At 30.9% G+C, this 15,155-nt stretch overlaps 2 protein-coding genes across 2 annotated transcripts; both read right to left on the bottom strand.

Moving 5' to 3' along the window:
• Positions 1-870: 870 nt before the first annotated feature.
• LOC120080216 (pectate lyase-like) lies at positions 871-4,890 on the bottom strand. Its single transcript, XM_039034797.1, has 3 exons — positions 4,709-4,890; positions 2,396-3,136; positions 871-1,449 (listed from the first exon to the last, which is right to left on the bottom strand). The coding sequence occupies exons 1-3, from the start codon at positions 4,852-4,854 to the stop codon at positions 1,089-1,091; spliced, it is 1,248 nt and encodes a 415-aa protein (XP_038890725.1). The 5' UTR covers positions 4,855-4,890; the 3' UTR covers positions 871-1,088.
• Positions 4,891-9,164: 4,274 nt separating this feature from the next.
• Positions 9,165-9,698, bottom strand: LOC120079106 (classical arabinogalactan protein 11). Its single transcript, XM_039033291.1, has one exon. It carries the CDS (start codon positions 9,696-9,698, stop codon positions 9,165-9,167), a length of 534 nt encoding a protein of 177 aa, XP_038889219.1.
• Positions 9,699-15,155: the final 5,457 nt, after the last annotated feature.

The following is a 15,155-nucleotide window of genomic DNA, read 5'->3' as shown; positions in this document are numbered from 1 at the left end:
GTAGGGACGATAGAAAATCTGTGGCCGCTTATTACATCTTCTTTGGAGGAAAAACCTTGTATCTTGGTCTTCAAAAAAGCAGTCAGTAGTTGCACGATCAAGTACGTAATCCGAAAATCGAGCATTAGCTCATGCTTCCATTGAAATAATATGGCTTAACGAACTGTTGGGTGAAATGGGTGTCATTACAAAATCAACTCTTGTACTATGGTGCGACAACTTGAGTGCTGACACCCTTGCTGTAAATCCGATGTTCCATGCTTCAACTAAACACATCAAAATAGATGTTCACTTTATTAAAGATTAGGTTCTCAAATGTCAACTCGATGTTTGTTATGTCCCATCCATAGACCAATTAGCTGACTGCCTCACAAAATCCTTAATACATTCACAGTTCTTCCTTATGCGCTCCAAGCTCGGACTTGTTCCACTCCCCTCTCATTTGAGGGGAATATTAAGGAGGAACGAGATAACGAGATGCCTTAATACATTCACAATTCTTCCTTATGCGCTCCAAGCTCGGACTTGTTCCACTCCCCTCCCATTTGAGGGGGATATTAAGGAGGAACAAGATGAAGAGCTATGTCAACCAAGCCATGTCAACCTATCCTACAATCAGTAATATCCAGTCACCAAATGTCTAGAATAATCGTGTAACAAATTCTGGTTGACTTTTTATTCATTATTATTTATTTTTTGCTCTTCCTAAATTAGGGAATATTGTTTATAAATGTCAGGCATTTGTATTGAATAAGATAAGGAAGAGTGGTAAAGAGCAAATTACATTTTCCCCTTCTTCCTAGCTTAATTAATTATACAATTTTAATTATTTTAATTTTCACAAACGTGATAGATAATTGGAGACTCGACTCAAAATATATAACTATATTCCTCATTTTCTCCCATTAGCTTTCACACTCACAAACATCCGAGTTCAACCAAATATTACACTTTCATTTTGCTAAAACCCAAAATGTTGGAAGGAAAATAAATTAACACAGGAAAAAATTTCCCGATATTCATGAACTAATTATACCTTTTTTAATATAATTTAACTAAAAGATATACTAAATAATGTAGAACTAGCACTAGCAGCGAGAGCCCTTGCGGCAGTTGAGGGCGCCGGCGGTAACGGTGATAGAGCTAACAAGAGAGGAGGGTCTCGCGCTGAGGCTGTTAGCTCGTGCATAGCTGGAGGCGGCACCGGCGCCGGACTGGCGGAAATAAGCGCCGTTCAACATCATGTCGCCCTCGGAGCGCCAATTCCAGTGGCGCCACTCGCTCTCCGGCGCGTCCTCGTGCTTTGTTACCTCCTTTCGGAAGCGATTGTAGGGCGCTGCAAATCTGTTCCCTTGGCTGTATATCGTTGGCGAAGCACTCCCTCCGATGGCGTACATTTCCCAGTGGGTGTAATCGTTGTTCACGACATGGAAATAACCATGTCTACATCTGCATAGTTAATATAATAAAATACATTTTATTACATAAACATGGGTCTAATTGAGAATGAAAGTAATCAATGAAAATTTGTTGTTAAGTTTGAACAGTTGTCTAGTCTTGATTTACTAATATAAATTGGACAAAACCGTTTTAAATTGTTTCGTTTTAAGAATAGACTCTCGTTAAACAAGGGATTAGATCAAACAAAAGAGAGAGTCAATATCGATATATTAAAACATTAATGTTATCAGCCTTTAAAAAAGGAAGTTATAGGCTACACTTTATCATGCCTCCTAGATTTTTCTTTTTTTTAAAAAAAAAAATGGTCAAATGGCAAATATTCAATAGATAACTGGTTGTTTTTTCTTTAAACCATTGCATATGTGATGTGCCCCTCTATCATCTTTTTTCTAGCCATCTAATTTTGCATGCATGTCAAATCCCATCAAAATTTGATGCACATTCACTTAGTCATAAATATTTCAAAACAACCAAATCAGATTTTTTTTTTCTTGTTTTTAGTTCTATAAATTTTTATCTTCTAAAATGCACATAAATACCTATGAATAGATATATCTTCATTTTTTTTTAAATATTTATAAAAACTTAGGTCGTGTTTAGTAAACATTTTGTTTGTGGTTTTTGTTTTTGAAAACTAATTCTATAGATACTACTTCCACCTCCAAATTAAAAATTCAATGGTAAGAAATGTGGATAAAATAGACTTAATTTTCAAAAATAAAAACAGTTATCAAATTTGTTCTATTTTTTTTTTTTTACATAAAAAAAAAAAAGAAAGAACACACAATTACAAAAAGTAGATCATTCCATTTTTTTAATGAAAAAAAAAAGAAGGAAAAAAATTTAAAAAAAAAAGTTATAAAACAAACCTAAATAATTAAACACGAGCATGAAAATGAAAAAGAAAGAATTAAGTAGATAATTGATGATTTACCTTGGCATTCGCTGAACAAGTCCTTCACCAAAATGGTTAAAAGCAATAGTAACTTGCATATTTTTATCTTGTGCATAAGAATCACTATGTCCCAACAACATCACCTTATCATGATGTGTCATATAATTATTGGATATAGTAATAGCAGTGGACCCATGAATCGCATCAATCAACCCATCATTACAATTAGACAGAGAGCAATGATCGATCCAGATTTCTCTTCCTCCTAATATTGACACTCCATCACCGTCCGATGCAGTCCACCACCCAGAATGCTGTGGGGAGTCCCGTATATTAGCGTTTCCCCCTCTCTTACAATCGTGAATATGAATGCCGTGGATTATAATATTTGTGGCGTAATGGATTTTTATACATGGCCCACCTGCCACATGGACGCTGGCCCCACGTCCGTCGATTGTTTTGAACGAGTTCATTACGAGTTCTTGGGTGAGTTGGATTACCATGTCACGTTTGAAAATGATCCACAAGGGTTCGTTTTGAATGACGGCGTGCCGGAGAGTGCCGGGGCGTGGGTTGACAGGGTCGTCGTCGCCGGCGTCCGTGACAACGTAGAAACGGCCGTTTTTTCCTCCGATGGCGTTTTTGCCGAAGCCGATGGCGCAATCGGCTAAGCGTTTACGATTGGTTGCCCAATTGGAATCGCATCTCCAGCAATCGTCTATTGGGTTTCCCGTTCCGCAAGAGAAATATCCCAAGTTTCTCCTTGATGCATTTATGCTCCTACATAGCAATAATATATATATATATATATTGAAAATCCAACTGAACCATTTATATTATATATAAGACTGAAAACTAAATCGAATTCTATATTTAGGATTTAGTTTGGTATATATTTTCTTTGAATATGTTGATTTCGTTTAGTTGTGACCACCCTTAAGATGGTTTGATTTGAAAATTTTCACTTTGATTCGATTCGATTTAAGATGAAAATACACGTGGACTTAAATTAAGTTGGACAAATAATTAGCCAACAACTGAAATACAGGTGGACTTAAACTACTAATAACATACTACTAACAGAATATAAGAGAAATATCTCTTAATAAGAACCAATAAAAAACTAGAAAAGTTTATGAGAAAATGCATTTTTGGGTATTGAATTTGTTTGTGATTTTTAGTCATATCTCTAGGTTATAAAAGGCTACCTTTTTTATCTTTGAATTTTCAATAATATCGACTTTTACTTCAATTAATTCAATAATCTAAACTATAAATAGTTTCAAATTAACTAATTGAAATTAGTTACCATTTTAAAAGTAAAGATTACTAATAAATAACTAAACTCAAAACTTAAAGATAAAAATATAATGTTTTGAAATCTAAACACCAAATATAAAACTTATACTAAAAAGCATTTTCCCCAAAATTTTAAATATTACTCTGCTTTGATTTTATTTTAGCTACTTGTCCTTTCAAAATATCAAATCATGGAATTTCAACCTTTGTTCTTTTAGTCATTATATTCCACCTTCAAATAAGAGTGTTCAAAAAATCCGATGATTCGAAAAAATCTTTCAACCCAACCCAACTCGTACGGTTTGGGTTGGATTATCAACTTATTTAGGTTGGGTTGGGTTGAGTTCAAATAAATAAAAATTTTATGGGTCGGGTTGGTTCATCGGTTCATCTAATATAACCCGAACCAACCTAAATTTATTATTAACTTTAAAATACATTTTTTTATTACATATAACACAATTATTTATACATATATTGATTTTATTTTATTTAATCCAATATTTTTTTTAATAATTTATTCTTCAACAGTTTCTTTGCACAGAAATTTTCACTATATAAATTGAAATTGAGTTGTTAATCTTAATTCAATATATGAAAATAATTAACCCGAACTAACCCAACCCAAATATTTCACGGTTGGGTTGGATTGGGTTCATTTTTTAATAAGGGTTGTAAAAATTTACAACCCGAACAATTAGGTTGAGTTTAAAAAGTCTTTCAATCCAACTCATGAACACCCCTACCTTCAAATTGTCTATTTGTCATGTATTTTTTAAAAAGATTATTTTAATCTCTATCTACAAAATTATAAAACAAAAATTACTCATAATAGAAACTCTTTTATATAAATTTATGGTTACATTAAAAAAAATAATTAGTGAGTGATGTTAATGCCAAAACTTTGTTAAAAAAAATAATGAACATGGAAAATGTAGAAACAAAAATGGTTTTCTTTTTCTAAAAAAAAAATACATCATCAAAGTAAATATTTTAAAAGTAGGAAGAAGCGGACCACATATATAGGAGAATTAGAAACAAAAATGTATGTACCTTTGAACATCTTGAACGACAAGATGCGGATGTTGATGAACAGAATGCAAGGAGGAATTGGAAGTTGTTGTTGAAACAGACATAGTGAAGAAGAAAGAAAGAGATAAAAGAAGAAAGAGAAAGGAAAGAGAAGAAGAAGCCGCCATTAGAGTTCAAAAGAAGAAAAAGTTTGAAGAAGAAGAAAGAAGAAGAAAGTGTTGTGAGTTTAGACAAAATGAGATTGATGCAATTATATAGAAATATAAAGCCGATAGTACAGGCGTGATTGTACCATAAATTACCATTTGTGGGGTCTCAAGCATCATCGTAATTTCAGGTTTTTTAAATCCTCTCTCTTCAAACAACACTCAAGTCAATTTACTTTGACTTTCTTCCTTTACTTTCCTTTTTCTCTTGTCGACGCCGCCACAGTGTAGCGGATGGTTTCACATTATTATTTATCCACTCAGTGATAATGTCATTGTTTCATAATAATTAGATTAGATTTAAATACATGCATAACAATTGAATCCAATTGTTGGGGTTATATTTTTCTTCAACTCAAATAACCCTTATTAAAAAATAAACTCGACCCAACCCAATTATTATTAGGTTAATCGGATCATTTATTTCAAATTTTGTTCTAAAAAGAAACAAAACATAAATATGTAAAAATCTAATTTAATTTTTATTATATATTGAATTAAGATTAACAACTCAATTTCAATTTATATAGGAAAAATTTTCTTTCTAAAGTGCAAATAAACTACTTTAAAGAGTTGTTGAAGAATAAATTATTCAAAAAATATTGAAATTAAATAAAATTTAAAAATATATGTATAAATTATTGTGTTATAAGTAACAAAAAAAATATTTTAAAGTTAAAAATACATTCGTGTTGGTTCAAGTTGGTTCTTGGTTCGGGTTATATTAGGTGGACCCATGAACCAACCAAATCCATAAAATTTTCATTTATTTGAACCCAACCCAACCCAATCCAAATGAATTAATAACCCAATCCAAACTGCATGGGTTGGGTTGGGTTGATTGGTTTTTTCGGGTCATCGGATTTTTTGAACATCCCTAGTCTCAATAAATAGAAAAATAAAAAAGAAATTAAAAGAAAGCAACAAAATAAGTAATATAAGAATTTACATGAAAAAGTCCAAAATTTAGTCTACACTATATAAAAAATTGTTATAATCAGACAGAATAAATATCTAATGAGTTACAAGAACTCTAAGTATAGAGAGTTGTGAACTCCTGAGACCCCAAAGATAAGAAGTTGATAAAGTATAAAATGATGTTTTTCAATACTGGGATCCGCAAATTTTTTGGGTCACATAAGTTCTAGAGTTTAGAACTCCTACTTCTCAACTCCATGGTCTAAAACACACCCTAAAAATTTGTGAACCTTTTTCTTCATTCACAATTAGCGAATACAAAAAGTGAATTTAGTCCGAGTTAACAATGTTGAGAATCTCACCTTGGAAAAACTAAGGGACTCACACTCTTATAGATGGGATACTCCTCTCATTGCCAATTGGTTTTGAGATGAAGCCTCATACTCTCTAACATGGTATGAGAGCCCATAAAGCCTAAACGGGTGATGTCATTTTGAGATGGAGTCTCATACTTTCTAACTAACACACCTAAATTTCAGGTATTTTTAACTAAAATAATTTGAAACTAAAATTATAGGGTATTTTATAATGTTTGGAGTCTATCATTTTCTCGAACTTTTTTAATACAAGATAACCACTCTTTTAATATTTTGTCAAAATCTAACTGTTCGTTGAAATTAAAGTTGAGATTTTTATGTTTTATCAACACTTTGGATAAAACTAAATTAGCTCAACCCTTTTGTTTTTTTTTTTCCTACGGTGACTTTTGAGGGATTTAGAGCTATCAATTCGAGAATTTGTAATTTTGGATTCACACCAAAGGACTAATTATTGCAACTGCTTTATTGGCTCCTAAAGTATGCAAGTATTTTAATTAACCCCTCCATGAATTTATAAATACGAACATCCAAATATTTCCTTTTGGAATTTATATAATTTAGGTTTAGGTCAATAAAGTATCTGTAGGCTCATCAAACTTGTAATTAATATTTTACTGTACTCAAAATATATTTATTTAAAAATAATATACAACCGTATTAATATCGCTGCCTTTTGCTTTCAACTTTTCATGGAGATTACAACGACCCACTCCAAAAATAGTTACTATATTTGATATTATTTTATAATGTATTTTAGTCATGGAATATAACTTATAAAGTTTAAATATTGTAGAGCTTAATCACGAATGACACTTATTATATAGTTTCGAGATATACCTCTATTTTAATAAAAAAAATTATCTTTTTAGTTTCCAAATTTGGAAGAATACGTGCGTTTGATCTCTTTTCAAAACATACATTTTTTGTCTCTGACTTTTTAGAATAGATACGTTTAGATTTTGAAGAATAAGTTTAAAAGGCTATTTTTTATTTCTATTTTATATAATTATATGAAATTTTAAAATTAAAAGATATGTTTAAAAAATAATTTTAGAGAGAAAAATTAATACGTGATCTTTGAAACCTATTTTTACAAGTTCAAGAACTAAAAAGGTGTATTTTGAAAACTTAGAGACCAAATTTATTCTAAAAAATTTAGAAACTAAAAAAAATATTTTGAAAATTTAAAAACCGAACGACATTAAAAGGTAGTTTTTCCTTTTAATAATAGTTGTAATTTGGTGTTGGATTCACGTGAGAGTAAAAGGATGATTAGATAAAGACTTCCAAAAAAAAAAAAGTGGTAGGGTATGAAAAAGAAATAAATGTATTTTCTATTTATTAGCATTATTATGTATATAACAATTTAAGTAAAGCTTAATAATACAATTAATTTTTAAAAAATAAAAAATGGACACAAATAAAATGGATTTGGAATCCAATGTTTGAAAACAGAATGATAGAGGTTGTTGACGATCAAAATCCCACAAATTACGTATGAGTTTGTTGCAAAAAGAAATACTCCCAATTGCCTGCTTTTTCAAACATTTCTATTTTAATAGCTTCACTGCAAATTTATGTAATAATTTCCTTTCTTCCCATAATTGTGGAACCAAAGTAATCCTTTTGGCTTTTTTTTCTCTATCGTGAGATGCATGTTAAAGTATTGATTCAAAATAAAGAGTTGTACGTAAATCATTACTAATTAATTTATCAACTTGTTTTATGTTAAATTTTTATATAATTATTATTTTGTAATATCATATAATATATAATATATTACATATTTACATTTAATAAAAGTAATTGAATTTATAATATAAAATAGTATATTTGTTATTGTTTTTATTATTTTTAATATAACTATGCATTATAAAATTTTGAATTTAAAGTCTAGAAAAACATTTCATAATTTATACTATTTGGATCACATAATTCATAATTTGCATTCATATTCGTTGAAAAAAACAAATTAACAACGAATATGAAAACATAAAACATAATTTGAGTTGTCTAACAAACAAACCCTCACTAAAAGATAATCTAATGGGTTAAATATCGATTGCTCGTTCTAGTCTATAATGAGATTTTTAATGAGAACATAATTTTGCGTGATTTGTATGGAGTAAAATTGGGTTTGTAACATAAAAACATAATTTTATGGTATTTGGTATAATTTAATGGGAAAAAAAAATCAATTATGTTCACTTAATAAATTCTTTTAAAATCACTTCAAAATAATTAAAATAAAATTATTTATATTATAATAATTAATTTGGAGTTTTAATGGATAAATTTTTCAATTACTTCCATTAATATTGAAAGTTAATATTTCCAATTTAAATTCTTAAACAGAGTCGAGAGGAATGAAGAGAACAGATAAATTGATGAATGATTATGGTTAGAGGTTAACATAATTGCAACCTTTTTAAATTTAAATCTATCATTTTTAATGAAAACTTAAATCAACCATGAACATAAAAAAAACAATAAATTCTAATAAAAATAAATCAAACACTATGAAGAATAAAAGAGAAATCATTATTGTTATTTAGTCCATTGGGATAAAAATCAACTTTTAAGGAACTAAATTAAAGAAACATAAATAATATATGGACTAAAATTGAAAAATGGGATAAATTTTGAAATGATATTTTAACCTATTTATTATTTTAAAGTTAGTAAAGATTTGGCTCGTGATTAAAAAAAAATCTTGATTAAATGTTTTGAAAAGGCATCAAAACAATGGCGATTAAAATTCAGGTGAATTTGTAAAGAAAAAAAATGTTTTTAAGAGTAAACCAAAAATAGAACTTAAAGAACAAAAACATGGAATATCAAGTAATGAAGATTCAAAAGATAATATGATCATCCCTCTCTCAGAGAATCATCAAATACAAATAATATTTAATAACAGAATCATTAATCTCTTCAAATACAATTCAAATCCATCTCACATTAAATTAAAAAAGCTTAGAAGGCAAAGAATCCAGCAACGGCTGAAATCCCAGCAACGGCGGCAACGGACACTTTCAGGAAAGAACCCCCACTCGCTGCATCAGTGGGTGAGTCAGCGGGTGCATCAGCAGCAGCTTCGCCGTCGCTGGCTGGTCCGTCAGCAGGTCCGGCGGCAGGTCCAGTTGGGGAAGGTGGAGATGACACGTCGGCGTCGGATTCAGGGGCTCCAGCAGGGGAATCAGAAGAAGACTCATCACCAGCAGGGCCGGAAGCAGGGCCACCGGCAGCAGGGGATTCAGCCTCAGCCTGGGGGGAAGAAGCAGCTCCTTCGGGAGCACCGGCGGCGGATGGAGTGGCGGCGATTGGGGCGGTGGTGGCGGCGGCGGGAGACTTGGAAGGAGCAGCTGCAGGAGTCTTTTCGGCATCGGAGACTGCATGGTCATCGGCTGCAGGGGAGGAAGCAGGGGAGGCGGTGGGGGCTTCGGCGGCTGAGACAATGCCGACGACGGCGGTGAAGAGGAGAGCGAGGAGAACCAATTGACGGGCCATTGTTACTGATTTGAGATGGGGAAATTGAATTGAAAAAGAAGAGGAAAAGAAAAAGAGGGAATGATTTATTTAGGATTCTGAAGGTTGCAGAAATCCTCTAATGTATATAGAGAAAGACTGCAAGACCAGAGAATGAGTTTGAAGGACGGAAGGAGAAGGGTATTTAAAGGAGTTGAGGACGACGGTGGAGGATTCAATCTGAGGTTGAGAGCAATCGGCGGTTTTAGCCATTTTTAGTCGGCGGCGACCGAGTCTCACGGCGGCCAGAGCTCAACTGTATTTTGGTTATCTTCTCTACAATTGCGGGAGAGAAAACAGAAAATACAGTTGTCTACAGCTTAGCTTGCCACGTCTTATGCTTAAATAATAATAATAATTTGGAAAATTTACTATTTCGAAGAATATTTATGTTTGTTTTCAAGTTTCCAAAACGGTTGTTTTTAGTTATCAATAAAATAGGTGCATCTCATCCTCCATTTTCAAAATGTATTTTTTTTCTAGTATTAGGCCTTTTAAAAATAGATTTAAATGGTCTATGAGATTTTTTTAATTATTATTATTAATTTAAATAAGTATATGAGATTTTAGATTAAGAAAATAATTTTTTTAAAAAAATTATATCTTATTTCTATAATTAATTTTCTAATTTAAAATAATAATAGAAAAAAAATACTTCAATGACGTTTTAAACTTATTCTTAAAATTTTAAATAATAAAAGATATATTTTTAAAAATTAAAGATTAAACACACATATTCATAAAAACTATAGACTAAAAAAGCACATTTTGAAAATTCAAAAACTTATCCTTCAAAACTAAAAAGATGACTTTGTGCAACTATATATTTTTTTAATCGTATCTTGTGAGCAACAAACATAGGCTCCATAAGGTACAACCCACCCTGTGGGACGCATGATATAGGTACCGCTAGGACATTTTGAGTCCACAAACTTACTATAACTTCAATGTAATATTGACTTAGGGACTGTTTGTTTCATAGGTATACAGATTCTCATAGAGTAGACATTCAGATAGATGCCAATGTTGAGAGTCATTTTAATTGATGGTTATAGGATTTTATATAATTTAATTTCACATTAAAATCCATAAATAAAAAATACCCCTTATTTTTATGCATTCACATCAAGGATTATTATGAGATTAAAAATTAAACTTTAAAAGTTAAAAGTTATCCGTGATTTTACATATAGATCCAATAAATTCCAACATCAGTTAACATAAAGATTATTAATAGATCTCCTCAATAGAGTAGACATATTATTTCTAATCGTCTTTGATTTATCTTTGATTTTAAAATTTTGATTTTTATTGTTTTTTTAATCATTTTTAGATTTATTTTAATACACCCTACTTTTTTTCAAACTTTATTTAAAAATTAAATAGATTTGTTCTTATTTTCATATATTTAATATTGATTATTTATTTTTTTACCTATAAAATAGTTATATAGCATTTTATTATATGCGCATTGCTTCATTTTTTCATTTTCAGGAGCTGCAACTATTCGTGCAAGAATGAACTTGTCTGCTAAATACCTGTATTAGTTTATATTTAGTATAGTTTTTATTATATCAAAATTAAGTTTAGTACAATTCTTATAGTTCAAGAATGAGAATTTTGTGGTTTTATTTTATTATATTGAGTTGAATTTATTTAGTATGGTTGTTTCCCCTTTATTTCTAAGTTAAAACGTTCAAAACTATGTTTATTTCGTGGCTTTTATTTGTTAATTTAATATATGAACTACATTAGTTGAATATTATTTCTTATAGTTGTATTTATTTAGGTGCAACTTAATCATTGTTCTTATCTAAAGTTAAAATATTTAATTGGTGTCTTGGTTGCATCTATCTTTATACAACTAGAATAGTCAGATAAATAATTGTCATGTGATAATTCTTTTATAAAGATGACTTTTTTAATTTGTAAAGGAAAGAGGAGCATATAGGTTACAATTAACCATTGCTCTTATCCAAAGAGCTTAAGAGCTGTAGAGTTAGCTATCCAATAAATATTTTCGAGTGATAATTTTCTTTCTTTTTTTTTTTTTAAATGATTCATAAAAAAAATGTGTAAAGGAAAGGGAAAACATGGAATTAGGTGCAATCTAGGTTGTAATTAATTATTACTCTAGTCTAAGGAAAATTATGTTGTGTGCAATTCAATCAGATGTTAAATAAATAATTGCCATGTGTCAATTTTTTTGTAAAAAATGATTTTTTTTTTTTTTTTTTGTGTAAAGAAAAGAAGAGAGGAAAATACTTAAGTGTTGCATGGCCTAGCCCAAATAGCTATCCAATAAATAATTACCATGTGACAAATGAGAGAATGGCGGGCTGCACCTAATTATTGATTTTATCTAAAGGAAAATACTTAGATATTATATGGGTTGCACCTATCTACTTGTAGTGATGCAGTTGTCTAATAAATAATTGTGATGTGATAATTCTTTAATATATTTTTTTTATTTGTAAAGGAAAATGAAGTCTGAGGTTAGGCGCAACTTAATTATTGCTCATATCGAAATCTCGTCTTTTTTTCCCTTTTTATCTTGTTGTTATGTGGCATCCACTACCCTCCTCCCTCTACAATGTTTTTATTTTGGCTCCTCTTGCTGCAACATGTATGTTGCTCTTTTCATTCTGCAACTGTCTCTCATAGAAGTATTATATCAACAACTTGTCCGAGATCTGATGATAGGGAAATCTCGCACATATTCTCTTGAAGCGCTCCTAATACTTGTATAGTGTTTCCCCATCGAATTGCAAGATACTGTAGATATCTTTTTGAATGCTCGTAGCACGAGAGGCTGGAAAGAACTCTCTAGAAACTGCTGGTGCATCTCTTCCCAAGATGAGATACTCCCAGGCAACATAATGTACAACCAATCTTTCACATCTCCCTTCAATGAAAAGGGAAATGTCTTAATGTTCAGTTGCTCGTGGGTCACTCCATTTGGCCTCATCTCATCACACATAAGGTGGAACTCCTTTAGATGTGGGTCCTCATCTGCAAGGCTAGAGAAGAAGGGAAGTAAGTGAATCAACCCAGATTTTAATTCAAACGTATCTGTCGCTTTTGAAGGAGTAATATAATATGCAATGGAAGAATTTAAAATCAATAAGCACTCTAACAATCCTTAATTTGAGTTTTAAACATACTACTCATGAGGAATTCATAAGAGGGTTTGAACTACACATTACCTTTGAAGATCTCTACACGATTTCAGCTGAATTTCCACGAATTTGAGCTTGAATCTTCAAGTAGACCACCACCAAGATCTTGTCCACTAAACTCGAGAAGAAATGTGTGGTGGAAACACTCAAATTGAGCTGAATTAAAGATGAACTTTTGTGAATTTAGAGGGTTTTCAAGCTGGCAACATAACATGTGAAAAATCTCAGAATTCTTACTCAACTCTCTACATGAAACATCAATTTATAGACTGAATTCATGCATAGGGCAACTCCTACTTGGTGTTTTAATGAAAATGGAAGTGAATTTGGGTGATAAATCATCCAAATGAAGTTAGTGGATTTTTCCAAAATTGGAAAAATCCACTAACTCAAATCAGTTTTTATCTAAAATTGATTTTTTATTTAAGTTTTATAAAATTAATTCAAAACAATTAATTTAAATAAAACTAATTCAAAACAATTAATTTAAATAAAACTAATTTCAATTTTAATTAAACCTTTTAATTAAAATATTATTAATTTTAATATCTTAATATTAAATTAATAAAATACTAATTCCACCAATATGATTCAATTTTATATAATTAATATTTAAATCATAATTTAAATATTAACTGATTCTCCAATGTCGTTTAACTTCGACTAAATTAAACATTTTAATTGTATCATATACAATCAATTGAAAACCCTAAAATTGAATTTGAACATTTCAAATTCATAATCCTAATTCCAAATTTCATTCAAAAATACTCAATTTATTAATCCAATTCATGATCCATGAGAAGGACCTAATGGACCTATAGATGAGCTCCAACAATTTGTAATTAATTGGTTAAACTCTTTAAAACCGAATTAATAACTATTTGTTAACTATCAAGGCATACCACTATAGCTCGATAGTTGCACTCTCCTCACTGTAGACATATTTTTTCCCATTTTAACCATAATCGGTAAGTTGATCCTTCACAGGTCGTTTGTATTTACAACTAGGTCAAAATTACCGTTTTACCCCTATAAATGCATCTTGTTCCTTAAGCTCCTACTGACCCTCTATTGAACAATTGATTCATAATACCACTTATGAATAATGTCCCCCTCCACCACGAGAGGACAGGGCCCTATTGTTCAAGACCAGGAATCAGCATTTAAGAGAACAATCTATCTGCTAACCCTAAGATGGGTAGGAGTGTATTCCATCTTGCAAGACTATGTCCCCAGCTATCTATCCGGTCTTATCCCAAAATGGGAGGCTTATTGAGTAGTGATGTTGGACTACTTTCACCTATGCAAATCAAAGAATAATCCCGAATAAACAGGAGTTCATAGTTAGCTCAAGATTAAGATCGAGTTATCCTAGGTTATTTTAGTATGAAATAGTCAGTTTTAACAGTAAACTGTTGTTATAAAGAAAAGTGAGTATTTTGAGGTCAGTCTTTATGCAAAATCATTGTATAGAATGCCCCCACTCACATGTCTCTACATGAATGATCTGTGGATCACATCATTTGTATCACATATAAAATGGGTCGCATCCAATAGTGTTACCAAGATGAAATACTCAGTTTTATCCATATACTTATAGACCATTTAGGCTATACACGATTAACTTGATCTTGTTTATATCACCACATAAAGTTAAAGTATTCATACTATAGCCATGGATATGTTTATTGGATTTTCATAATAAAATGCAATATCAACAACTTTATTGAATAAAATACTCAATAATATTTTATAGATAAATAAAATTTTTATTTATAAATAGAATGTTTAACACGAAATTTACGAACTACGAGTTCTAGGACATTCCCTACAGCTTTGAGATACGTGATGCATAATGGTCGCTGCGTAATGTCAGGAGCAACAAGCTCTCTAAGTGTCTTCTCCCATTCAGCCATTGGTGGTTCTACTTCTTCAGACTTTTCTTCTTCAAACTCTTCTTCTGATGTGTCTTCTATACGAATATGATTTTCTTGCATTACTTGCTTTCTTATTTCTCTTCTAATTCTTCTGTCCTCCTAATATATCTCTACAAAGTATAACAATTTGGATCCCTCGAAAGAGTTGGTCATGCACCAAAAGAGAAAAAAAGATTAGCAAGCAAGAAAACTATAAGCCTTTTAATAAAGAAATCGATTGGCTCCTCGGCAATGATGCCAATTTGATCGTCACTGAAAGGGTGTCGTAAATCATTCCGACCGACCCGAAGCAAATAAATTTTTTTGCCCGACTCTAAAAT

This window comes from Benincasa hispida, chromosome 6, assembly GCF_009727055.1.
Source record: "Benincasa hispida cultivar B227 chromosome 6, ASM972705v1, whole genome shotgun sequence".
Taxonomy (NCBI): domain Eukaryota; kingdom Viridiplantae; phylum Streptophyta; class Magnoliopsida; order Cucurbitales; family Cucurbitaceae; genus Benincasa; species Benincasa hispida.
The sequence above is the reverse complement of the archived record's forward strand: the minus strand, read 5'-3'. Positions and strand labels throughout refer to the sequence as shown.